General features: G+C 42.6%; 1 protein-coding gene across 4 annotated transcripts in view; it reads right to left on the bottom strand.

Annotated features, from left to right (window-relative positions):
• Window positions 1–18,027: 18,027 nt before the first annotated feature.
• ERG (ETS transcription factor ERG) overlaps window positions 18,028–24,880 on the bottom strand; it is a 240,466-nt gene continuing 233,613 nt past the window's right edge. For all 4 annotated transcript variants that reach the window (XM_075073815.1, XM_075073810.1, XM_032786155.1 and 1 more), the window contains 2 exons: window positions 22,051–22,098; window positions 18,028–18,971 (listed from right to left, as the gene is read on the bottom strand). In XM_075073815.1, coding sequence (XP_074929916.1) covers window positions 18,451–18,971; window positions 22,051–22,098 — 569 coding nt within the window. In that variant the 3' untranslated portion in view covers window positions 18,028–18,450. The remainder of the gene's footprint in view (window positions 18,972–22,050; window positions 22,099–24,880) is intronic.

Below are 24,880 nucleotides of genomic sequence, written 5' to 3' on the forward strand. Positions count from 1 at the left end.
ATGTTTGGGTCTGTGTCTTTTGTCTGTCTCTCGGCTATGAGAGGATTCTATCTCCAGGTTTCTAATCTTGAGTTTCCAAGTGAAGTAAAAAGGTAAGAAAACATTAGGCTTTTATTGTTTTTTTGTTATTACATGTGTGTAGTTGCTGGGATGTTATTGTATTCTTTTTGAAATAGGCTGTTTATTCATATTTTTATTTAAGCAATTGATCCTTATATTGTTATCTTGATACAGAGACACTTTTATGTCTTTTCTTTCTTTTTATATAAGTTTTCTGTTTAAAACTGTTGGATTTTCTTTTAAGTGAGGCTTAGGGGATTAGAATCCTGTGCCAGGATTCGGTTCTCTCAGGAAAGACTGGGAGGGAAAAAGAAGGAGGGGGAAGGTAAATTGCCTTCTGTTTTGTATTCAAGGTTTAAGTACAGTAATCTTCCCGGATAACCCATGGAGGGAAGCCTGGAGAAGTAAAGAGAAGACAAGGGGAGGGGTTATTTCCTTGTGGTAAACTCGGGCATCTGAGTTTGTGGTCCCCGGAAGGTTTTGGGGAGACAGAGTGAGCAAACTGGAATTTTTGGCTGGTGGCAGCGCTATCAGATCCAAGCTGGTAATTAAGCTTGGGTTTCATGCAGGCCCCACATTTGACTCTAGGTTCAGAATTAGGATTATGCTATGACAACCTGTCATAAGTAGATAGTAAGGTAAGGGTTAATTTTCTTTTACTGTAAAGAGTGAACAAAGGGAACCAAACATGACCAGAGGACAATCAGAGAACTGGATTTTTTAAAAGTCAGGGGCGGATTGTGTACTCTGGGTCTTTGTTTCCCCGGCTGTGGAGAAACACTTTCCTGCTAACTCTATTTCTTTCTAACATCTCCTACAAAGTGTGAGTACAAGGCAAATAGGCTGTGTATGCTTTGTGTTGTATTTACATGTGTGTTGTCTGTGCTGGACTGGTTTAATTGGGCTCTTTTAAATCAGACGGTTTATTCATATTTCTTATAAGCAAGAGCCTGTATTGAGTTTCTAATGCAGTATTATTGTTCTGTATTTTCTTTCTTTTTATATAAGTTTTCTTTTAAAACCTGGTTGAGGTTTTGTTTTCTCTGGTGAGGTACAGGAAAGGGGAGTAGAAAATCTCTTTATATTAGCTTTACTAGATTTGAAGGCATCGCTCAGGGGGAGGTGATTTCCTCTTTGTTTGCCTTCAAGGAGTTAAGTACTGCATCGCCCCAGGCACAGGGGGAAGCGGGGGGAGCAATAACGAGGAGACAAGGGGAGGAACTTGTTTCCGTTTGAGATAGGAGACCAGGGGTCTGGGTCTTGGGGGTCTCCAGGGAAGTGGGGGAGGCCAGAGAGGGGGTTCCCCCCAAGGAATTTGGGGAACCCAGGCTGATAAGAGCCTAAATCTTATCTGGTGGCAGCGAAGTAAGATCCAAGCTGGGTATAAGCTTGGGGGAGGTTCCCAGTAAACACTCAGATGCTGAACTCTAAGTCCAGATCTGAGACAGACGTTTACCACACAACCTCTGTCTGTCTTTCCTCAGATTGTGAGCTCCTTGAAGCAGAGACTGCCCCCATCATGGATCATCACATGGTGCGCTATGCCTTGTATCCCTCAGCAGCCTTTCATGAGTGCACATTTCCTGATGTTAGGTCCTGGGCCTCCATTTCATGCAAGGGGGAGTCCTGTGACTCTGCCACTCTTAGAATGGGCCCCTAGGTTTCAACACACCTATTTCTCACTGTGGCTTCTTTACCAGAGCCAGTCTGGCTTGAGTCCCTTCAGGAATCTTCTCTCTTGGGAGCTTTGCCACCAGACAATGTATCATCTGCAGTGAGACAGTTCAAACTTTTCAGAACATGGTACTATTTATTAGTCAGCAGGAACACAGTCAGGAGCGGCGCCACGGTTTTTGGCGCCCTAGGCGGGGGTCCTTCCGCACTCCCGGTCGTTGGCGGCAATTCTGCGGTGGGGGGATCCTTCCACGCTCCCAATCTTCGGGGCACTTCGGCAGCGGGTCCCGGAGCGAGTGAAGGACCCGCCGCAGAATTGCCACCAAAGACCCGGAGTGCGGAAGGACCCCCCCGCCGCTGAATTGCCGCTGAGGTTGGCAAAATGCCGCTCCCCCAAATCCTAGTGCCCTAGGCGACCGCCTAGGTCACCTAAATGGAAGTGCCGGCCCTGAACACAGTAGTCAGTGAAATGGGTTAAAATAACAAAGAAGGCTTATGCATATGAATCTTACCTAAACGTCATTCTTTCCTTGCCAGTTTTGGGAACATTCCCCTCAGTCTAGCCACCCCTACTCTGGGGATGGGAGGGACAAACAACCCCTGCAGTATTATCTCAGTGGCGCTCTGGCAGAGACCTCACTTTAGCCACTGCTACTCCAACACTTTCCTGGCAGGACTGATTAATGGTTTAGTGCCCTTTTGATCCCAGGCTTAAGTCTGGGGAAAATAACTCTGCTGGCCTAGTTAGAACCAGCCAGGTGGGTATTTCCAAAGTAATAGCCTCCCATTTGTTTGGTTGATGAACCTTGGTATTTGCTCTGGATCGTCTCTCTTTGGTTTGTCCTCCCCCCGCCGCCACCTTTTGATTTAATTCCTTGCAGGCCTACAGGGTAATATCAGTCAGGTAACCTGAGACACATATAATATTCATAAAACTAATAAAGAACTCTCCCGCATTCTCCCCACCGGTCTTCTTGAGTTTTTGGAGAGTGTCTAACATGTAGTGGGCGCTGCTGTAAACAGATATTAATGAGAGTAGTATTGTCTTACGTTACATGACGCTTTCCCTCTTCATCTTTAAAGCACTCCATAATGCTGTTTCTCCCAGCATCTCAGCTCTTTCTACACATCTCCCCACTCCCTATGCGTCACCCAAGCAGCTACCCTGACAGCTCCATTTGGCTATGGCTACACTGCACACCACTGGCAGCAGCGCATAAGGTACGTGTAGCTACATGTTACAGTGAAAAGCTCTGGCAGGGGAGAGGGGCAGAAAGGAAAGACTCCAGCAACAAGGAGGTGCTGGAGCCTTTCCCCGCTACTGGCCCACTGCCAGAGCCTTTCCCTGCATTAGGGAAAGGTGCTGGCAGATCCCTATGGCAGGGAAACACTCTGGCAGTAGGAAAGCAGGGGGATACTACACAGTTAAAATAGCAGTGTAGATGGAGGTGGCATGGCCTGGGTGTGTAGAGAGCTGTGTATGGTATATAACTAAGGTTCTGGCATGTCTTTATTCACCTAAGTCATGCCTCACTATCTACGCTGCTCTTTATACCTGTGCTAAGGCAGCCTGCAGTGTAAATGCTCCACATACCACTATAAGGAGTGTGCAGTGTAGACATACCCTTTCTCTCCTCCTCTTGTTCTTGATGTTATCTTGACATCCATTACATGTCGAATAGGTTTCCAGTTATTATGGCTGTGCCTGGTGTGGATCACAGCTGAACGCCAAATTCAGGACAGACTGATAAAAAAAGGGCAGACACCCTAAAACTGGTTGCTTATTCTATAATTAGATTTCACCAAGCCAGTAAGTAACAAAAGAGGGCTCCTGTGTCACCATTCTGGTTTAACAAGAAGCTAAAAGCACAGTCCTCTAGGCCTTCCAGTTCCTATCACAACCCAGCCATCTGGTCTTTATGCTGAAAGGTTACTGAAAACCAGATTCATCATCCATAAGGTTCTTCTAATCCCAAAGGATCAGCCACTCCCCCAGGTCAATATATATTGTGATGGGGCAAGGCCAGATGGCTACAGTAAAGTACTGAGAAACAGGTATGTTAGCCCCAGGCTAAACAAATCCTTAGTACCCTGGTAACCAAATGGCAGTTGCTCCAGGTTAATCAAGGCACCTGGGGCCAATTAAGATCTTTCTAGAAGGCAGTGGAGATAGCTACTTTAATTAGAACACCTGCAGCCAATCAAGGCAGGCTAATCAGGGCACCTGGGTTTAAAAAGGAGCTTACTCCAGTCAGGCAGGCAGGAGCCAGAGGAGAAGGAGTGTGAGAGAGGTGCTAGGAGCAAACTGCTGGAGGATTGAGGAGGACAAGTGTTATCAGACACCAGGAGGACGGTCCTGTGGTGAGGATAAAGAAGGTGTTTGGAGGAGACCATGGGGAAGTAGCCCAGGGACTTGTTACTGTCATGCAGCTGTTACAGGAGGCACTATAGACAGCTGTGATCCACAGAGTCCTGGGATGGAACCTGGAGTAGAGGGCAGGCCCAGGTTCCCCCCCAACTCCTGATCAGACACAGGAGGAGCTGGCCCAGACTGTGGGTTCCACAAGAGGGGAAGATCACTGAGGTGAGCAAAATCTGCCAATAAGCACAGGCCCCACCAAGGTGGAGGAGGAACCTTGTCACAATACATATACCTTAGATCTTACCAAATACTATGGTTGTAGCCAGTTCTTTAGTAACTAAAAATTAAAGGTTTATTAACATAAAAAGAAAAGAGTTATTGATCAGTTAAAGGAATCATATACATTACAACTGACTTCAGAGTTTTTGGGTCAGGATAAGAGCAGTTATGTTCAATAAGCTAGTTTGTAGTAATTCTCTCTGGTTCACCCATCAGATTGGGGGTCATTAGTCCATTGGTCAATGTTTTCCTTTGTTAGAAATTATGTCTAGCGATGTGGAGCAGCAATGAAGACAAAAGTGATTTCACAGCCTCCATGTCTATATCCTCAGCCCCTGTGCATGGAAAATTACTGACAAAAGATAGGTTTTAGAGTAGCAGCCATGTTAGTCTGTATCTGCAAAAAGAACAGGAGTACTTGTGGCACCTTAGAAACTAACATTTATTTGAGCATAAGCTTTTGTGGGCTAAAACCATTTTAGCCCACAAAAGCTTATGCTCAAATAAATGTTAGTTTCTAAGGTGCCACAAGTACTCCTGTGTTGTGTGTGGTTTTTTTTTTTTTTTTTTTTTTTTTTTTTTTTTTTTTTTTTTTTGAAAAAAAAGATGGAGGCTTAGATCACGTGTTCTTACACGCATTGCTGAATCATGGAGCAGCCACTGCCTCAGTGCCCTCTGAAACATCTCCAGTAGGGGCTCTCTGGGCAAGCTTATTGTCTTTAATGGGCCAGCAAGCAGGTGGGCAACCCTTGATACAAATCTGTCTTGGGGCGTCACCCAAGAAAACAATGTGTTAGAGATACAAACATAGCCAATGTTCATAACTATAGATACAAAGATGATACATGGATTTAAACAGGATAATCATACTTAATGATCATCATTTTTCCATGGATACCTTACATGACATACTTTGTACAAGATTTATTGCAACTGTGGTGACTGAACTAATGATCTTTCATTTTATACAGCATCACAGTTACTGTCTGAGGAGCCATCTCTCTCACTCTCATAACAGTTCTGAGGATCAATCTTTTCCATGGAACGTTATGGTGGGTCACTGATTTGTTCTGAATTTCCTGCCTTTTGACTGTAAATTCTGTTTGGCAGGGACACTGATTTGCTTGGCACAGATCAGCAGTTGCAGAGAGCCACTTATGACCATGCCACTATGGAAGGCATGAAAAATAATAACCTATAGAAAACTGAAACTTCAGTCCAAGGAAGGTACTAGGTACTTATATGGTTTCAGCACCACACTATCTGAGTACCTCTCAAGTATCTTCTGGATTTATCCTCACTATCCCCCTGTGAGATAGAGAAGTGCTATTATCCCCATTATACAGAAAGGAAAAATGAAGGCAGAGGGCATTTAATGCTCAGGATTCTACAGGAAATCTGTGGTAGAGCCAGGAATGAAATCAAGATCTTCTGCATCCCAGTCCAGTGCCTTAACCACAAGACCATCCTTCCTAACTTGTGCAGCCAGTCAACATCAGAAGGGACCCAAGAAACCTCCCTCACTCTGCACAAGGGCCACTCACAGTAAGTCCCTTTGCTCTTCAGAGGCCTGGTGGCTATACTGAAAAGGGGATGGAAAAAGGACAGGGTGTAACAGAGGGAATGGGCTCACACTACACCCTCCACAGCAGCCCATTCAGTGGAACCAGTGCCCCAGGGAGCACAATCTGTTCCAACCTGGAGATGCTAAAGAGCATAAAACAGCCACTGAGCAAAACATATCTGCCAGACTGCCACTGACTTTGGAGGTTTTTAAGGTCAGGCTTGACAAAGCCCTGGTTGGGATTATTTAGTTTGGGATTGGCCCTGCTTTGAGCAGGGGGTCGGACTAGATGACCTCCTGAAGTCCCTTCCAACCCTGAGATTCTATGTTTCTATGATCAGGCCCAGTATGTTTGCCATAGGTACAATTTTTTCAGGTGCTTCTCCTGGAACATGCACCTTCTCCCTACCCCTTACCTAGGGCAGTGTCATGAATGTCAAAGTCTTACTCCAATAATAGTGATCTAAAAATCAGTACCAATGGAATAAATTGGCTACTGTAAGTGAATGCACAGGCACTCACAGTGAAGGGTGTCAATTCCAAAGGTTCTACAGTGAATAAATAGGTAAGAGGCAAACTACTAAGGTGTAACAACAAAAACCACAGACAGGTGTGAAACTTTTCAGAAATCAACAAGGGCCTGTGTTTAATTATCTTTATTATCGCCAGCACCATGCAGCTTCCCTGAAGATGACGTGATGCAGGGTTAAATGATGTGGGTTAGCGTCTGAGTGTAGGATTTAACGTGATTATGGGACAGACAGCAGTCTCCCTTTCAAATATGTGGCTTTCCTGTGCCAAATTGTGTAAATTTCCAATTCAGCATATGTCTGGTGAATGGGAAGTGACATCTACCCTGAAAAAGGATCACGATTTATGTAAAAATATTTGGGAATTTTAAATTAAATGTAGGATATCTACAATTGCAATCTATAAATACTTTCACAAATGGAAGCTATTGTTGACAGTGGAAGGCAAAGTTTAGCCTGCAGCATATCTTGTGATATGGAGCCGATAAGTATCTGGTTAGATACACCAAGGGAGTGTGAATAGCAGTGCACATCAGAAGGCTGTGCTGTATCTCCCTCATGTGGATGCCACAGGTGCAAACTTAAAGATCCCACATTTGCACTAAGACTCATACTCACTAATTAAGTCCCACAAAGACTCTTCAAATAGGACTACATTAGTGGGAACTACATTCACGTGAACCTTTAAGTTCACGGCTATATGGGGAGTTACAGTGCAGCATTTTGGTGTCCGATATTATTCACACTCCCTTCGTCTGAACCAGGGGTCGGCAACCTTTCAGAAGTGGTGTGCTGAGTCTTCAGTTATTCACTTTAAATTAATGTTTCACGTGCCGCTAATACATTTTAATGGTTTTTTTGGACAGTCTCTGTAAGTCCATATATAATATAACTAAACTACTGTTGTATGTAAACAAGGTTTTCAAAATGTTTAAGAAGCTTCATTTAAAATTAAATTAAAATGCTGATCTTATGCCACCAGCCCGCTCAGCCCACTGTTGGTGTGAGGTTCTGTTCACTTAAGCTGGCAGCGGGCTGAGCAGGGTCTGCAGCCAGGATCCCAGCTGGCAAGGGGCCAGCAGCCAGAACCCCAGACCAGCAGCAGGCTGAGCGGGGCTGGGGGCTGGGCCCCCAGACCAGCAGCGGGCCGAGCGGCTCAGCCTGCCACCGGTCTGGTGTTCCGTCCATTGGCTCCTGCCAGCCAGGGTCCCAGCTGCCAGCCCCGCTCAGCCTGCTGCTGGTCTTGTGTCCCGGCCCTGCCCACGTACAGTGGGTACCTACCTTCTCCCTGGTTCTGACCCATTCTCTTCCCCTCTCTGCACTGAGCTGAGGGTGGGAGTGCACTGAGCACAGGGCTGGGGGTGAAGGAGCAGGCTGGGGGTTGGGGTGCAGGGTCTGGCCAGGAGCTAGAATGAGGGAGGAGGCTCAGGGTTGGGACAGGAGGTTTGGGTGTGGAGCGCTTACCTGGGCAGATCCTATTTGGTGTGAGGGATGCAGGTGTGAATGTGGGGTGGTGCAGGAGCTCCCATTTGGTGCTCAGGGTGGGGGGTGGGGATGTGGGGGGTGCAAGAGTCAGGCCATGGGGTGTGAGGGGGGGCTGGGTATGGTTGAGGAGTGCGGGAGTCAGAGCAGGGTGTGTGTGAGAAGGGTGCAGGAGTCAGGGCATGGAGTGTGGGGGGGGGCAGAGTCAGGGCTGGGGTGTGAGGGGGGGTTCATGCCTGAGTGGCTCATGGCAGGAAGCTAGAGGGATACGCCCTGATTCCACCCCCTTCCCCAAGGCCCTCCTCCTGCCTCTTCTCTGCCTCCTTTACGGTCTGAGCAGCAAGGGCCATCGGTGGCAGGGAGGGAGAGGAGGCAGGGCACAACGCAGCATGCTGAGGGAAGAGGCTGGGGAGGGGGAAGCTTGGCTGCCGGCGGAGCCTGCCGTACAGCAGCAGCCGGCAGGACCAAGCTTCTGCAGCTGGGACGCCAGAACAGCAGTGGGCTGAGCGGCTCAGCTCACTGCCGCTCAGGGGTTCCATCTGCTGGGTCTGGCTAGGAGCTAGAATGAGGGAGAGGGCTCAGGATTGGGGCAAGAGGTTTGGGCGTGGAGCCCTTACTTGGTTAGCTCCCATTTGGTGCAAGTGGTGCAGATGAGGGGGGGCGTGCAGGAGCTCCCAGTCAGTGCTCAGGGTGGGGGTGGGGATCTGGGGCATGTGTGGGGGGCTGGGTATGTGGGGGTGCAAGAGTCAGGGCAGAGGCCTGGGGGCATGTGAGGAGGTGCAGGTGTCAGGGCATGGGGTGTGCGGGGCCTGGGTATGTGTGGGGGTGCCAGAGTCAGGACTGGGGTCAAGCAGAGGGCTGGGTGTGTGTGAGGGGGGGTACAGGGCTCAGGGCACGGGCCTGGGGTGTGTGTGGAGCTGCAGGGCTCAGGGCAGAGGGCTGGGTGTGTGTGAGGGTGTCAGGGCTCAGGGCAGGGGCCTGGGGGTGTGCGGGGCTCAGGGCAGAGGGAAGGGGGTGTGGGGTGCTCACAGCAGGGGACTGGAGGGGATATGCCCCTATTTCACTACCCCTCTTTCCCAAGGCCCTGCCCCTGCTGCTTCTCTGCCTCGGCACACTGACTCCACTCCTCTCCCACCCACTCCCTCGCAAAGGCCATCAGCTGATTGGCCGGCAGGGAGGGAGGGACAGAGAGGCGAAGGAGGGGCAGGAACCCAGCACACTACGGGAAGAGGCAAGGGAGCCGGCAGGACCAAGCTTCTGCCCTCATGGGAGTGGGCAGGGGGCTGGAGAAGAGTGGGCTGAGCTGGGCCAGGCCAGATTTTTAAAGGTATGCTGCTGCCTGCCAGGACTCCAGCAGGCAGTAGCGTGCCAGTAAAAATAGGCTCACGTGCCGTCTTTGGCACACATGCCATAGGTTGCCGACCCCTGATCTAGTCTGACCTTCTGCTGGTTAAAGGGAAACTGTCCTTTTTTTCAGAGCAACACTGAAATTTCCAAATAAAGGAACAATTCATCGTGAGTAACCTCATATATATGAAAATTTATTTGAAATCACTATTTTATCAGTTTGTGTTTTAGAACAAAATAAGAATACACAGTCTCTGCCCCAAGGAGCTTACAATCTGGTTGGGACGCAGACAAAATAGGTCAGAAATGAACAATAGATGACATACTAACATGAGCTGGAGGGAGCATAAGGATCTTGCAGTAATCACTTGGAAAAGCTTAACAGACATTATGCTGTGAGGAGGGATTTGAAGAAGGAGAAAAAGGTGGTTTGGTATACAAAAGTCTGTTCCAGATGAAAGGGGTGGCATGGAAGAAAGCACAGATATGATGGGGCTGAATCCTTTAGCTACTAAGAATGGAACATTCATAGAGGTCAAAGGGAGTTCTATATGGTGCAGCTGCAGGATCACGATCAGCAGCATAAGCATGAAAACCACAAAAGAAGAGGCTGCAGTGAAAGATGAGCAAATGGCCAAGTCTTGTACAAGAGACATCAAGATTGATGAAGTGCAAAGCCAGCAAAAATCATCATTAACAATTATCAGAGGCATAAATGGGTTGCTAAGTATGTCTAGTTTGCCTAAGTGCCAGTCAAGGGGGACATGCTAACATAAGAATGCCCATATTGGATCAGACCAATGGTCTATCTAGCCCTTCTGACAGCAGCCAGTGCCAGCTGCTTCAGAGCAAATGAGCAGAACAGGGCAATTATCAACTACCATCAGTCCAAGTTTCTGGCTGTTGGAGGTTTAGGGACACCCAGAGCATGGAGTGAAACAAGATACAAATATTTGAAAAATTAAGGAGGGATAAAAAAATTATTTAGTGTGATGCATGGAGGAATGGCTGGGTAGTAGTATGGCGCAAAAGGATATGGATGTTATGTTGCTCGGGGTTATCTGAACCTAAAGCTATGGTAATTAATCTCTATTTTCCAGTTGGTGTCAAGACATAAATCAGTGAGGATGCAGCACCACCATCAGATAAATGATTGGTACACACAATGATTGCTTTCACTCAAAAATCTTTTAATGAGTTTAAAGCACACATAAAAACCTAGCAGTAATCTTAGAGCACCCCAAAATATAGTTACTCAAACTTTGAGGTGGTATGAGTGACAACAGCAGCTCTCAGGTGGCCAGCCTTTCTGCCATGCTGGGGGGAAGGGTGTCAGTGACTCGCAGAAATCCAAAACTTCTCAAAAGTACACTGACTAAACTCTTTTACAGATAACTTAAAACAAAACTACGGCTCATAATAACCCCTAATGGGCTGACTGTTTCCCTAGCAACAGCAAAGAATTCATAATCTTTGTCAGCAAAAGCAACTTCTCAGCAAGAAACTTACAATCAGAGGCACAAAGACTCAAAGTTAGCTATCCTTGCTAGTAATACTGCCACTACAGTGGTTTTTGTCTGCCTAAGCAAGGCCAAATTCTTTCTTGCTACGTGGTATCCTCACTTCCAGCCAGTGGTGGCTAGCTGAGTACACAAGATGGCTGCAAGTTATGTCAAGTCCAGGCCATGTGAAATCCAGGTTCTCTTGTGACAGTTATAGTGAATCACAAACTGAATATGAGCCAACAATGTGACAGAGTTGCAAAAAAGGCTAATATCTTTCTGGGGAGTATTAACAAGAGTGTTGTAGGTAAGACACAGGAGGTAATTGTCCTGCTGTATTCGACACTGGTGAAGCTTCAGCTGGAGTACTCTGCCCAATTCTGGGTGCCACACTTTAGGAAAGATGTAGCCAAATTGGAGAGAGTCCAGAGGAGAGCAATAAAAACTATAACTTATTTAGAAAATCTGGCCTATGAGGAAAGGTAAAATCATTGGATATGGTTAGTCCTGAGAAAAGAAGACTGAAAGGGGACTTGATAGTCTTCAGATATGTTACGAGCTGATATAAAGAGGAGAGTGTTCAATTATTCCTCATATTTACTGAAAATAGGACAAAAAGTAATGGGCTTAATCTGCAACAAGGGAGATTTAGGTTAGATATTAGTAAAATATTCTAACCATAAGGGCAGTTAACAGGAATAGGCTTCAAGGAGAAGTTATGGAATCCCTATCATTGGATGTTTTTAAGAACAGATTGGACAAACATCTGTCAGGGATGGTGTATGTTTATTTGGTCCTGCCTCAGCACAGGGGCCTGGACATGATGATTTCTCTAGGTCCCTTCAGCCCTACATTTCTATGATTCTATAATTAGGAGTAAAGTATTTAAATTACAGAAGGGAAAATTTAGGGTAAATAACAGGAAAACCTGATTGACAGTAAGATGTATTAGCCTGTGGGATAGTCTCCCAAGAGAATGGATGGAAGCCCCAGAGCTGAGGACTTTTGAAATGAGATGAGTAAATACCAGTGAATATGCAATAGACAATAATTCTTCAGTGGCAGAGGGATGGACTGGATGATCTAGCTGGCCTTTTCCATTATTTCTTCTATGACATGGGATTAGGACACTAACACATCCCTTTACCCTTGTACATAATGCAAAATCTAAGACCTTTGTATATAATACAGAGGGACTATGATTGGGAAGCATTAACTAAACTAAAAATCTTATCTCAGCGTAATTCAAAAATCAAGCTGGTCGGGTTGTTTTAATTATTTGGATTTTTCAAATGCACGTTTCCAAAGATGGGGGGGAAATGTAAAAGTCATTTTAAAAGAGGCAATTTTCCAGTTGGCTACTGGCCTCATTAACAAACCTTCCCCAACCTTTGCCTCTATGCCTTCTCTTCAAAATCCTCACTCAATGCACCCCTCACAGAAAGCACGGAGAAGTAGGCAATCTTTGCAACATTTCCTGATAGTCAACACACAAGCTCTATAGGTCTGAGCCTGGGTCAGCTGACCTGGGCTCTAAAGCTCAGTGCCAAGGGCTTTTTATCGCAGTGGAGACATACCCTGTGAGAATAGGAGGGGCGAATTCCAGAGCCCAAGGTCCTATGCTGAGACTGCCTCGCATAAGTGAGAGTAACTCCTCTTCTCTTTAACTCTGGAGGTTGTAAGCTCCAGCACCTCAGATGCTCTCAATTGCGTATAATTAAGGCAGTGCCAGTTCCCAAGACATGCAAGAGACTAACTACTGAGTACTTTACATACATGAAAACGTGCACTTAAAAATTAAATGGAGGCTAGTGTAGTCTTCAGCAAAGTGTAATGTGCTTCCTGTGAGAAACCCTGCAGAGCGTGTAGGCAGTTGTGTTCTGCTGTAGCTGAAGTTTTGGAGTGGCCTTCTTCTATAGCTCAAAGAGAAAGCAATGCAGTAATCCAATCTGTAGGTGGCAAATGCATGGAGAACTGTGGTGAAATCCTCCTCCTGAAAGAAAGGATGCAAGCTCTCATCTAAGCAGAGATGACCAAGTGCGCTTGGCCACTTCTGAATTTGAGCAACTAGGAGCTGCCAAGAATTCAACTAGCCCAAGTGACAAAAGGCAGACAAAAGTCCCTTTATCAGGATCATGTATTTCCTGCACCATTTCCACCAAGTGCTTCTGTCAGCCTAACTGCATGATTTATCTTTCCCTGATGGTAACTCATTCTGTCAGTTCTCATTAAAATTCCCATTTTGACTAATCTCTGAGAGCCTCTGAACTGCATAATTCCAGTTTGATGACGTGGGGACATCACACGTGGGGATAAAAGCATCATCTGCTTACTGAAAACACTACAAATTATATCACCTCTGTGTCCTCAAGCAGCTTCTCATACAGGTGAGCAAGATGAGCAGTAGATAACAATAGTATTGAGAGGTGTGAACCGTCCCATTACTCAGAGAGAGTGGTTAATACAGAGGACCAGTGATGATAAATGTCAACATTTTAAATTATTTCATTCCTCATGAAAGCAGGTAAAAAAAAACAAAAAACAGATCTCCACAATCTACTGTGAGTGATGGATCAGTTTGGTGCCACAAGTAGCTGGCATTTGGAAGAATGCCACTTTTTCCCCTCCTCCTGATCAAGAAGAAGCCCAGGTCAAGGAATCTGGCAGAATGGAGCCCAGAGAGCATACATGATCATATTTTGAATATCTACCCAATCTGCTATGAGGAGCACCTCATTTGGCAACTAATGTAACCTGAGTTTATTTTGTAAGAGGCGCTTGGAAGATTCTTGTTTCAAATTCTGTGTTAGAATGAAAAAAAAGATGTAAAAATATACAAAGCCTCATTTAAAGTCTAGGTTTTGTTTCTCTGTTTAGAAGTTTGCACAATTTAAGCCTTATTTTAAGAGTTTTAGCACAATATGAACTGAGCAAGGAATGTTCAGCACTCACTCAAAATCACTGAGTCCTTTTGTCTCCATGCAGAATATACAAAGAATCTAGGGCTTGAGGTTAAGAAGATCTGCAGGATCCAAATGGTGGAATATGCTAGACACAGAAAAGGAATGTAAAGGTTGCTGAGGATGCTCTTAGAAGTTGATAATTGGAACCATCTGTGCCGTGGGCTGAAATGGCATTTAGGAATCATCTGCTGAATGTTCTGGCCATACTCCTGGCCACACTCCTTACCCTCTGGCCATGTCACTTACACCAGTAGCAGAGACAGAGGGTGGCATCGCTCCTACACTGAAGCAATCTTCCTATAGCCAGTTCAACTGGCTTTACAAGCAGGATCCCCAGGGACGGCACATCCAAGGATCTTGCTCTTAATTGTTAAGAGGTGCGGCCTACACTGGCCACAGGTTCCAACCTGTGACGTGATACTTCATCTTGATCCAAGCAATCTCTGCAAGGGTCAAAACGGAGGCATTAGACCTGTCATTCCTGTTTGCAGATAAGAGCAGCGAGGAGACATATTCTAAAACTCCATGGACACTATTGTGAATATTCCTATGCCCCTTCCAGATGATTTCCTTAAATACAGCTGCTGTTTTATTTGGATTTTAAAAATGTTTAATTAAAAGGTGGTTCAATAATAAACATATCTTTTTCACTGTAGAGTGCACAATGTAATATCAGACATTTGTAGAAATGAGTTTCCACAGAAAAGAAAACTATTATGCTTATATTCAGAAGGTAGGTGTGCCTGGTTTGACTTTCTAAAACAGCAAGTGACTAACTTTTTCCAGTAGCATAGTTCTTGTAACCTTTCAGTTAGTTTTTTTTTTCTTTTTTTAAGAGCTGCATGCTCTGAATGGATCTTTTCCAGGCTACTACTGTATGACTGATTGTGCTGTTGCTTTCAATCTGAGTAATGCTCAAATTCTTAAATGTAATCCGACATTTACAGACTATTGCCAAAATATCCAGAACATGGAGGTCTGGCAACTAAGTTCTTGTTGCACTGCAACGATGATCAAAATGAAAAATAGCTATACAAAATATTCACAATAAAATATGAAACCATACCCGTTTAACTAAATGGTGCAGAAGAAAAGCAAAGAAGCGAACATCATTCGAAGTCTTAATTGTATGTATTCTTCACAATAAACACTGCCTGCTGTGGAGAGCCAGTCCTAAATGACAAGGCCAGCTCCTCCGTTGGTGTAAAAAATGGGGTTATGCCATTATATACTAAATGTGGATCTGGGCCCCATGTACAGTGTGGAAATACTCTGAATCCAGAATACAAAGAAAATATTCTACCCAGTGTAAACACTAAAGATGGATTGTAATGACAAACTGAGAAGCGATCTTTCGCTCAGTTTTAAAGTGAGGAATAATGGAAGTTTATTCATTCTTCATTTTATTTACTAATATCAACATAAGAACGGCCATACTGGGTCAGACCAAAGGCCCATCTAGCCCAGTACCCTGTCTGCCGACAGGGGCCAATTCCAGGTGCCCTAGAGGGAATGAACAGAACAGGCAATCATCAAGTGATCCATCCACTGTCGCCCATTCTGAGCTTCTGGCAAACCGAGGCTAGGGACACCATCTCTGCCTAACCTGGCTAATAACCACTGATGGACCTATCCTTCATGAATTTATCTAGATTATTTTTTAACCCTGTTATAGTCTTGGACTTCACAACATCCTCTGGCAAAGAGTTCCACCAGTTGACTGTGAGTTGTGTGAAGAAATACTTCCTTTTATTTGTTTTAAAGCTGCTTCCTATTAATTTCATTTGGTGACCCCTAGTTTTTGTGTTATGAGAAGGAGTAAATAACACTTCCTTATTAACTTTCTCTACACCAGTCATGATTTTATAGACCTCTATCATATCCCCCCTTAGTCATCTCTTTTCCAAGTTGAAAAGTCCCAGTCTTATTAATCTCTCCTCATACGGAAGCCATTTCATACCCCTAATCATTTTTGTTGCCCTTTTCTGAACCTTTTCCAATTCCAATATATCTTTTTTGAGATGGAGTGACCACATCTGCACACAGTATTCAAGGTGTGGGCAATACATGGATTTAAATACAGGCAATATGATATTTTCTGGTTTTATTATCTATCCCTTTCTTAATGATTCCCAACATTCTGTTCGCTTTTTTGACTGTCGCTGCACATTGAGTGGATGTTTTCAGAGAATTATCCAAAATAACTCCAAGATCTCTTTCTTGAGTGGTAACAGCTAATTTAGACCTCATCATTTTATATATATAATTTGGATTATGTTTTCGAGTGTGCATTACTTTGCATTTAACATTGAATTTCATCTGTCATTTTTTTTGCCTAGTCACATAGTTTTGAGAGATCCTTTTGTAGCTCTTTGCAGTCTGCTTGGTCTTAACTATCTTGAGTAATTTTGTATCATCTACAAATGTTGACACCTCACTATTTACCCTTTTTTCCAGATTATCTATGAATATGTTGAATAGGACTGATGCCAGTACTGACCCCTGGGGGACACCGCTATTTACCTCTCTCCGTGCTGAAAACTGACCATCTATACATATATTTTAACCAGTTACCAACCCACTAGAGGACCTTCTCTCTTATCCCATGACAGCTCACTTTGCTTAAGAACTTTTGGTGAGGGACCTTGTCAAAGGCTTTCTGAAAATCTAAGTACACTATATTCACTGGATTCCTCTTGTTGACATGCTTGTTGGCCCCCTCAAAGAATTCTGGTAGACTGGTGAGGCATGATTTCCCTTCACAAAAAACATATTGACTCTTCCCCAACATATTACATTCATCTATAATCTGACAATATTGTTCTTTACTATAGTTTCAACCAGTTTACTCAATACTGACGTCAGGCTTACTGGCCTGTAATTGCCGGGATCACCTCTGGAGTGGTTATGTGTTAATAGCAAGATTGTATGATAGTTAAATAAACTCGAATATAGTAGTAAGACGTAGGCTGGGATTTCTCATATGATAATGAAAAAGAATTTCTGGATCACAATCTTCCCCCAGTTCTAGACTTAATTTTCATGTTTGGCCACAAAGCCATCAAAAAATTTGGCACAGTTCACAATCTCCACTCAAGAGGATCTCGGGACAGAAACAACAGAGGTGCTGTAGGGCAGAATTCAGGTGTATTAACAGAACTGTATGGATCTGTGCCTCATTTTCATGATTGCTAAAATTCATAATTTTTTTTTTAAAAAACAGAATATTTTAAAATATTTAAAGCATTTAGGAAGAGGATCTAATAGGCATCTTGGTCACTACAAATGCAAATACAGACTACAGTGTAAATCTGAATTGCCATGCTAGGCCAAGCTTATTTTATTACATACATTCTGCATTCTAAGTACTAATAAGTTCATAATGTAAACATTAAGCATACAGAGTTAAAATTCAAGGCCACAATATTTTTGATTGTCCCTTTTTGTGTCTTTGGTTGGCCGAGATCAACTCGTAGTGTATAAATGCATAAGTTATATAATTATTATATAAAAAGGAAAAAATAACATTGACTTGTATACTTCATTCTGACAAACGCACAGCGTTCGCGACTCGAAAAAGAAAAACTGGCGCCCGCCTCACAAAAATACTTACATGATATCTGATTTTGGCAGTCGGGAGTTGTCTCTTACCTTAAACCAGTAAAAAACAAACTCCCTTAATAATGATGAGGTCCTAAATGTTACTTTTAAATATCAGACAATTCCAGTTTTACATTTTTTAAAGAGATGCATATTCTGATTTCTGAATTCTACTGCTTTTCCCTTTCTCCACTTAAAAAAAAATCAAGTCTATTCCTTCTATAATACTGGAAATGGTATATCAAAATATTTCTGAAATCCAAACAAGTAATTCTTTATAGTCCCAACACTACCAAGTTTTCAGTCTCTTCAGTATCTACTGGTAAAGAAGTTTCTTTTCTCCCATTCTCATCTTCGTCTTCCTCTTCCTCCTTTCTACTTCCTGTATGAGATGCAGGCCCTTGATCTACAATCATACTCTTGCCTTCCAGCACATTCTCAATTCCAATGTTTGGCTCAGGGTTCCTGTAGTATTGTCAAGGAATCTTAAAGCTTGGGTTGTCTTCACAGTTTGAAATAGCTGATACCTTTACAATGAATGGAATGCCTTTTGAGTTTAACCAAAAACAATGGTGATGTATTCCAAATCAGCTTCCACACTCAACCAGTCTTTTTGATATGTTTCCATTTTTTTAAATACAGGTGGGGTTTTTTGGTTTTGAGGGTTTTTTTTTGTTTTTTGTTTTTAATAAATTCATATACGGTATGTTAGGTCACTATAGAATGATCCTTATATTGCTGTAGTATAGTCCCAGTTTGCATTAGCAAGATATCAAACTTTGCACAGAAGCTTATCAACTTTTTAAGACCACTTTCCTTTGTAGGTTGTCCTTATCATTTCATGCTTTTACCTACAACAGTCTTTTGTTGTTTGGTCCTCAGATTTGATGCCCATATACATTACATTTTAGCATCTTTATAAGTCTTGAATACTTTCCCTACTACAAAGAGTCTTTTTGACATTTTCCCACAAGTTAAACTTTTTCATGTCTCTTTAGGCATTTTTAATTCATGTTCTCTGGTATAGTTCATCATAATTAATTGGGTACTATATTCCAAGGAGAAGTGTCTCTTATTTTTTTCCTACTTAGTAGTAGGTGCCAAGGTGAGAAGGCATATGGGTGGCTGGAAGTCTAGTATTAGGGTAGATACTTCCAGTTGGTGAATTCCAGTATGTAGTAGGGGCAGCAAAAAAGCTGGAGGAAGTTACAGGTAGAGCAGGAGGATGGGGAGCTACAAAGTTCATCTTCTGAGGGTGTGCATGGTAGGGGCTCATGTAGGGTAGATCTGTTGGATACTTATACATGGATGACTCTGGAGGATGAGGCTGGAGGGCCTGAGCTATTCCATGGAAGTCAAACTTGTAGGCGTAACGCTTACCATGGACTTTAGTCATAATATTTTTGTCATAGTAGTAACGGAGTGCACGACTGAGTTTGTCATAGTTCATGTTGGGTTTGCTTTTCCTTTCTCCCCAGCGCCGGGCTACTTCATCAGGATCAGTCATCTTGAACTCTCCATTGGTGCCCTCCCAGGTAATGCAATTGGAATTGGAGCTATCAGACAGGAGTTCCAGCAGAAACTGCCACAGTTGTATCTGTCCACTCCCTATGGTTGGGGGGGGGGGAAAAGTGAAGAACCAATGACTAATAACATTAGAACATCAACACTTCCTGACTTTCACATATGAAATCCAAGTGCATTTTCACCACAGATTCCTAATTAGGAAATGTTGCAACTTCTGCTCCTGTCTCCCAGTCTAACTAGTCTCTCTCTCTCTCTCTCAAAAAAAAAAAAAAAATCAAAAAAAAATCTGCACAGCAGGGGCCATAATTTAAAGTATTGTTTTCCCTATTTTGACAGGCAAAATGCCATTATGTGCATATTTAATCATTATCTCTTGTCATTTGCTTTGGAAAATTGATGGTGAAATAATACAACACAGATATAAGAAACTAATCTCTAAAGTTCAGGAGAAACAGCTTTCACTTGCATAATAATTTTCTTGTTCCCACAATATCATTTTGCAACTAAATTTTCTCCATTATGGAATAAACGTACACAAAATGGAGAAGTTTAGAGAAAGCTGGATCTTTTCCAGACCATATCACCCATTTCCAATAGTTAAGGAAATGTAGAATGGAAACGCATCTGACTGCATTGCACAGCATTTAAGAAAACAATTAAAAGGTCTATAAAGTTCTTGTAATAGTTCTCTGTCAAGGAGGAATGAAAACGACTGCTGAAGTTACGATTCCAAACACTGGTATTTCTCCCTTCTTTGGAAATTGAATCTTAAAGAGAAAGAATTTGTGTTGTTTTTGACAACTTTGCAGTAGGTCTCTACACAACATTATAAAAATAAAATATGAACCTTTTAAACAGTTGGCAGTAGTATTAGATAGGTTCTGCCACCAATATTCATGTAAAAAAGTTGTATTTTATGACAAAGCAGCACTGATACTCTGTAACAGATTTCAATGCTCTGTATATTGCAGTCGCAATGTCAGCAGAATTTGCCAAACAGATTTTCGGTGCTAACTTCTAAGTACTCTATATCTCTGTCCAAAAATTAGATTTTTTTAAAAAAGCAGATATGTGGAGCTAATAAATGAGCATTTTTTAAGAAAGTTTATGAGAGTGGACTATCATATCAATCTAAAGTCACATCTGAAATATATTAGCAGTTTATACTTCAGTGCAACTGAAACTTTTCTTTTAAATGATATTTATGCAAACTGTACTTAATGAATATCTTCTGTTCCATTAACATGATTAAACAAACAAACAAAAGAATCCATGGTATGAGCAAAGCACACACTTTTAATACATGAAATATAACTAGAGGATTAGAGTTTGAAAATCAACAAACAGTCCAGCACTGGACAAAACACAAATTTCTGAATAAACAATCCAACATATGTTTTAATATAAACATTTGCCTTCCAAATGTAATATATAGTCATATGAAAATAAATGGTTTCTGTCAATTTCCTTTTAATGAGAAGGTAATTTCACCATTTTATAAATATACAAAACTTGTTAAAGTGCAGGAATAATAGTTTATAGAAATTCCATACCCGTGGCTCTCCCCAAATGTTAACGTATCTCTATCCAGGGCATTTCACACTAGCTCTTTTCACAATGCCATAGGCACAAGGCTAGCGAAAAGCCAGTTGATGCTATATGTGCTCTGCTGGGATTTGCAAAGGAGTTTAAAGGAGTTAGATGCCCAACTTCCAATGAATTGTAATGGGATTTAGACACCTAATTCCTTTAGCCCTCTTGAAAACAGCAGTAATTCTCATTTGTTTTTTTATGGAATACAAAAATCTTTATCTTAAAATGCAAACTAAACTATAACTTTGTTTGATGTATACAGCTAAATGAAAGGGAAAAAGAATGATCGGTGTTGAAACACTCCTAACCTAAACAGGTCACAACAATATCATCAAAAGAATCATCACGATGATTCAATCATTCTTACAGAAAAAAATCTTATTAACAATAGGAAAAGGGAGTAGAGAGAAAGGAGCATTCTACCCTTTGGCTGCCAAAGAAGGGGTAACAGTATTTGGCATATGCATTGCTAGTCTATCTCAGTTATATGGTTGTAAAACCAGACTGCCTACAGTGGAGTCAGATTAACAATTACATCAGCCTGGTCCATAGCATATCAATAACAGTTTACAGGGAAGCTCCCTCACCTTCTCCCCCTCCCATCCCCCCGCCACCGCCTTTTAACATTATAGGCCATAGTTTGGATTGTGTTCAATAAGATATTCCTGGATGGAATGCCATATTTAAACAAAATCTTCTGATTTTTCTTGGAACGATACTGGGAGAATGTCTTTGAGACTTCTAACCTAGTTGTTTCTTTGCAGAGGAAATTCTGCTTTCCCATTTGCTCCCATTTACTGCTTATCAGTTCATAAAGTTATTTATTTAAAAGACTCTTATTTGCCTAGTTTAGTATGTGGCACCATTTCTGCAAATAATAAAATCAATGTCAAAAAGAAATATTCACTTAGTGGTTTTACTTGTGATATGAACCACTCAAAACCCATATTTTCATCCTGGGCCAGATCCTCAGTGAGGGTAAACTGGATGTTAAGCTTCACCAGCTGCGGATCTGGCCCCATGTATAGAACATATGAATGAAATGAACTGCCATTATTTAATATTTTGGATAGCATTTTTTAATGGATTAAATATATTCCTAATAATAAAAAACACAGTTTGACTATGTGGACAAGGTCTAAGTTACTGGAGAAATCTGCCATGTTAGACACTGGCCAGATATTCACTGCTCTCTCTCTTCCTTTCTATCGAATAATGGGACTAATTTTACTTGCCTTGTTCTCTTTGGATGAAATCCAACCCTGTGCAATGAGCCACTGTAAGTCCAATGCACTGCTTAAATCCCACTTAAGCCCTCAAAATAAGGCTTAAGTACTGCATATGCCTAGCACTGACCCTCTCTGAATCAGTAAGACTATTCATATGATGACCAATCTTGCAATCCACTAGCCTCCATCAGCATCCAGATTAATTTCTATTGATTTCAATGGGAGCTGAGAATGCTCACTGCATTGCTGAACCTTGCCTTCCAATTGTAACAAGTGATAGAGATACAATGTAAAATTTGAAGAAAAATTATCCCTCAGGCAGCAAAACACCTTCTCACCTGGATTTGCAAGACGGCTGCTGGTTGGTCCAAGAATCTGATATGGATCTACAAAAATATGGACAACAGAAACAAATTAAAAGGTTGTAATTACATAAAATCATTTTTGAAATTCCGATGTTATTACAAAAGAGGCAAAAAACCCTACTTCAGAGTCTTGTTAACAAGTTGCAATATTCTGCATTTGTTTGCCAACAAAAGGATTATTAAAAACCAAGTGAAATTATCACCCTGTGGTTTTAAAATAATTGATTTACTTAAGAACATTATTTTCTTGTGTTCCGAGTTCATTTTAATGAAAAGTGTTTTTAGAATAAGTTCTACAGTGCAAAACAAAGGACCAGATTTTCAAAACATGGCCGGAATTCAGCGCACGCAAATATGCATACACACCTCTTTGCGCATGTAACTGTCACGGATACGTACACAAATGCTCAGTCCACCCTAAGGACCTGCAAACTGTGTGGTATCACATGAGATCTCCTGCCCAAATCCAGTGGTTAAAGTACATTGAAATAGGAAGGCACCAACCAAGGAGAAAGAAGAGCTGTTGAGGGAGTGCAGCTTATCCAAAGCAAGCAGAAAGGAGGAGTTGCCCCCTTCCCATCCTTCCTTACTTTAAATCAGTGATACTCAGGCTGAGATTTGCGAGCCACAAGTGGCTCTTTAACGTGTCTCCTGCATAAGGTGACCAGATAGCAACTGTGAAAAAACAGGACAGGGGGTGACAATAGGTGCTTCTATAAGAAAAAGTCCCAAAAAACAGGACTGTGCTTTTAAAAACGGGACATCTGGTCACCCTACTCCTGCATCTCTTTGCAGCACGATATTAAAACATTGTGTGGTTTAATTATTAACCAATCTAAATTATTAACCAACCAGGATGTTTTTACTATGTTATTAGCCATTTGTAGTTCATAAGATAATAATACTTGGTCAGTCATTTTGAGAATAATATATGTGATGCTGTCTAGCAGTTGCCAGCTCAAATCAGAGCCATAGGCCAATTCACTTTTGTGTGAATCTCAATGAAATGTTATATGGGCTAGTAGGCATAGGCCAATTCACTTGTTAGACCAGAACAAAGGGGGTTTTCATCACTTATATTTACATACCATATGCCCCAGTAATTACGTTTGCTCTAAATTAATGAAAACTGGTGAAATGCTAATGTGGTCTCTATTTCTGTGTGACCTAGTTTGTTTCACATCACTCATTTTTGTGCACTATTTTTGCATAAACAAATAGCAGAATTTATGAAGGCAAAGCAAAACCTTTAATGTACAAAAATAGCATCCATTAAGTGCATAGCTGAATGCATACAATGGAGGTTGGGTTGAACTGCCTATGAAAATTTGATCCATCAAGGAATATGCTATATAAAGACCCATGCTTGGGATTTTCAAAGAAGCCAAAAGGAGTTAGGCACCCAGTTCCCATAGCATTTCAATGGTTCTTGCATGGAATTCCTTTAGGCTCCTTTGAAAATCCCAGTTCAAATCAAGAAACAAACGGAAAAGGGATTCTGTTCCACAAATACCAAAGCCAAAACTAGAGGGCAGTAGAAAACCTTCAAGTTCTTCTCAAGGCCCTGAGTTTTCTGGCCACTTGACAGCTGCTCTCAGTTGGCTGCCAGTTTTATAGCCAAGAGGGTACTCAGGTTGCATTCTTTATAAATGTAAAATACTAATCATAGCACGCACACAGCAACTAAATGTTCTCAAAAAGTTTACATAAATTACCAATACAGTAACTCCTCACTTAACGTCTGCCCGCTTAACGTTGTTTCAGAGTTACTTCGCTGCTTAGTTAGGGAACATGCTCGTTTAAAGTTATGCAATGCTCCCTTATAACATCGTTTGGCTGCCTGCTCTATCCACTGCTTGTAAGATTCTGTGGAAGAGCAGCAACTTTACAAGGGAGCATTGCACAAGTTGCTCTTTTCCGCCTCCTCCCCCTCCCTTCCAGTGCTTCCCAGGTGCTTAGTACTTTCTTGAAGGGAAGGGGAGGAACGGGGAAATGCTGCATCTGCACTCCCTCCCCCCCCGCGAAATTCCTAAGTGCCGCCAAACAGTTGTTTGGCAGCAGAGAAGCGCTGGGAGGGAGAGGGAAGAGTGGAGAAGCGCTGTGTCTTAATTCTTCCCCCCTCCCTCCCAGAAAGTCCTAAACGCAAAGCGCTGGGAGGGATGGGGAGGAGCGGGGAAAACGCTATGTCTCCACTTCTCCCCCTCCCTCCCAGAAAGTCCTAAGTGCTGCCAAACAGCTGTTTGGTGGTGCTTAGGACTTTCTGGTGGGGGGAGGGAGAAGGAGCGGAGATGCAGCATGCTCCGGAGAGGAGGTGGAGTGGGGGTGGGAAGAGGTGGGCCAGGAGCATCCCCCGGCAAAGTTGGCGCCTTTTCTTCTGCGGGGAAACTGCCACTTCTGCTGTGAAAGTGCTTCCTAGAGTCTTTGCCTGCAGCGGGCTGTATCTGTACAGTATATAATGCCTTTTGTCTGCCCCCCAAAAATTTCCTTGGAACCTAACCCCCCGCATTTACATTAAATCTTATGGGAAAATTGGATTTGTTTAACATTGTTTCACTTAATGTTGCATTTTTCAGGAACATAACAACAACATTAAGTGAGGAGTTACTGTATATTTCTTGAAAGCCTTTGGAGGCCCGATTATATTAAACTAAGAAATGCTATTTGTGATAGGGCAAGGCCAGATGGCTACAGTAAAGTACTGAGAAACAGGTATGTTAGCCCCAGGCTAAATAAATCCCTAGGACCATGGTAACCAAATGGCAGTTGCTCCAGGTTAATCAAGGCACCTGGAGCCAATTAAGAC

The sequence above is a fragment of the Chelonoidis abingdonii genome, chromosome 1, assembly GCF_003597395.2.
Source record: "Chelonoidis abingdonii isolate Lonesome George chromosome 1, CheloAbing_2.0, whole genome shotgun sequence".
NCBI lineage: Eukaryota > Metazoa > Chordata > Testudines > Testudinidae > Chelonoidis > Chelonoidis abingdonii.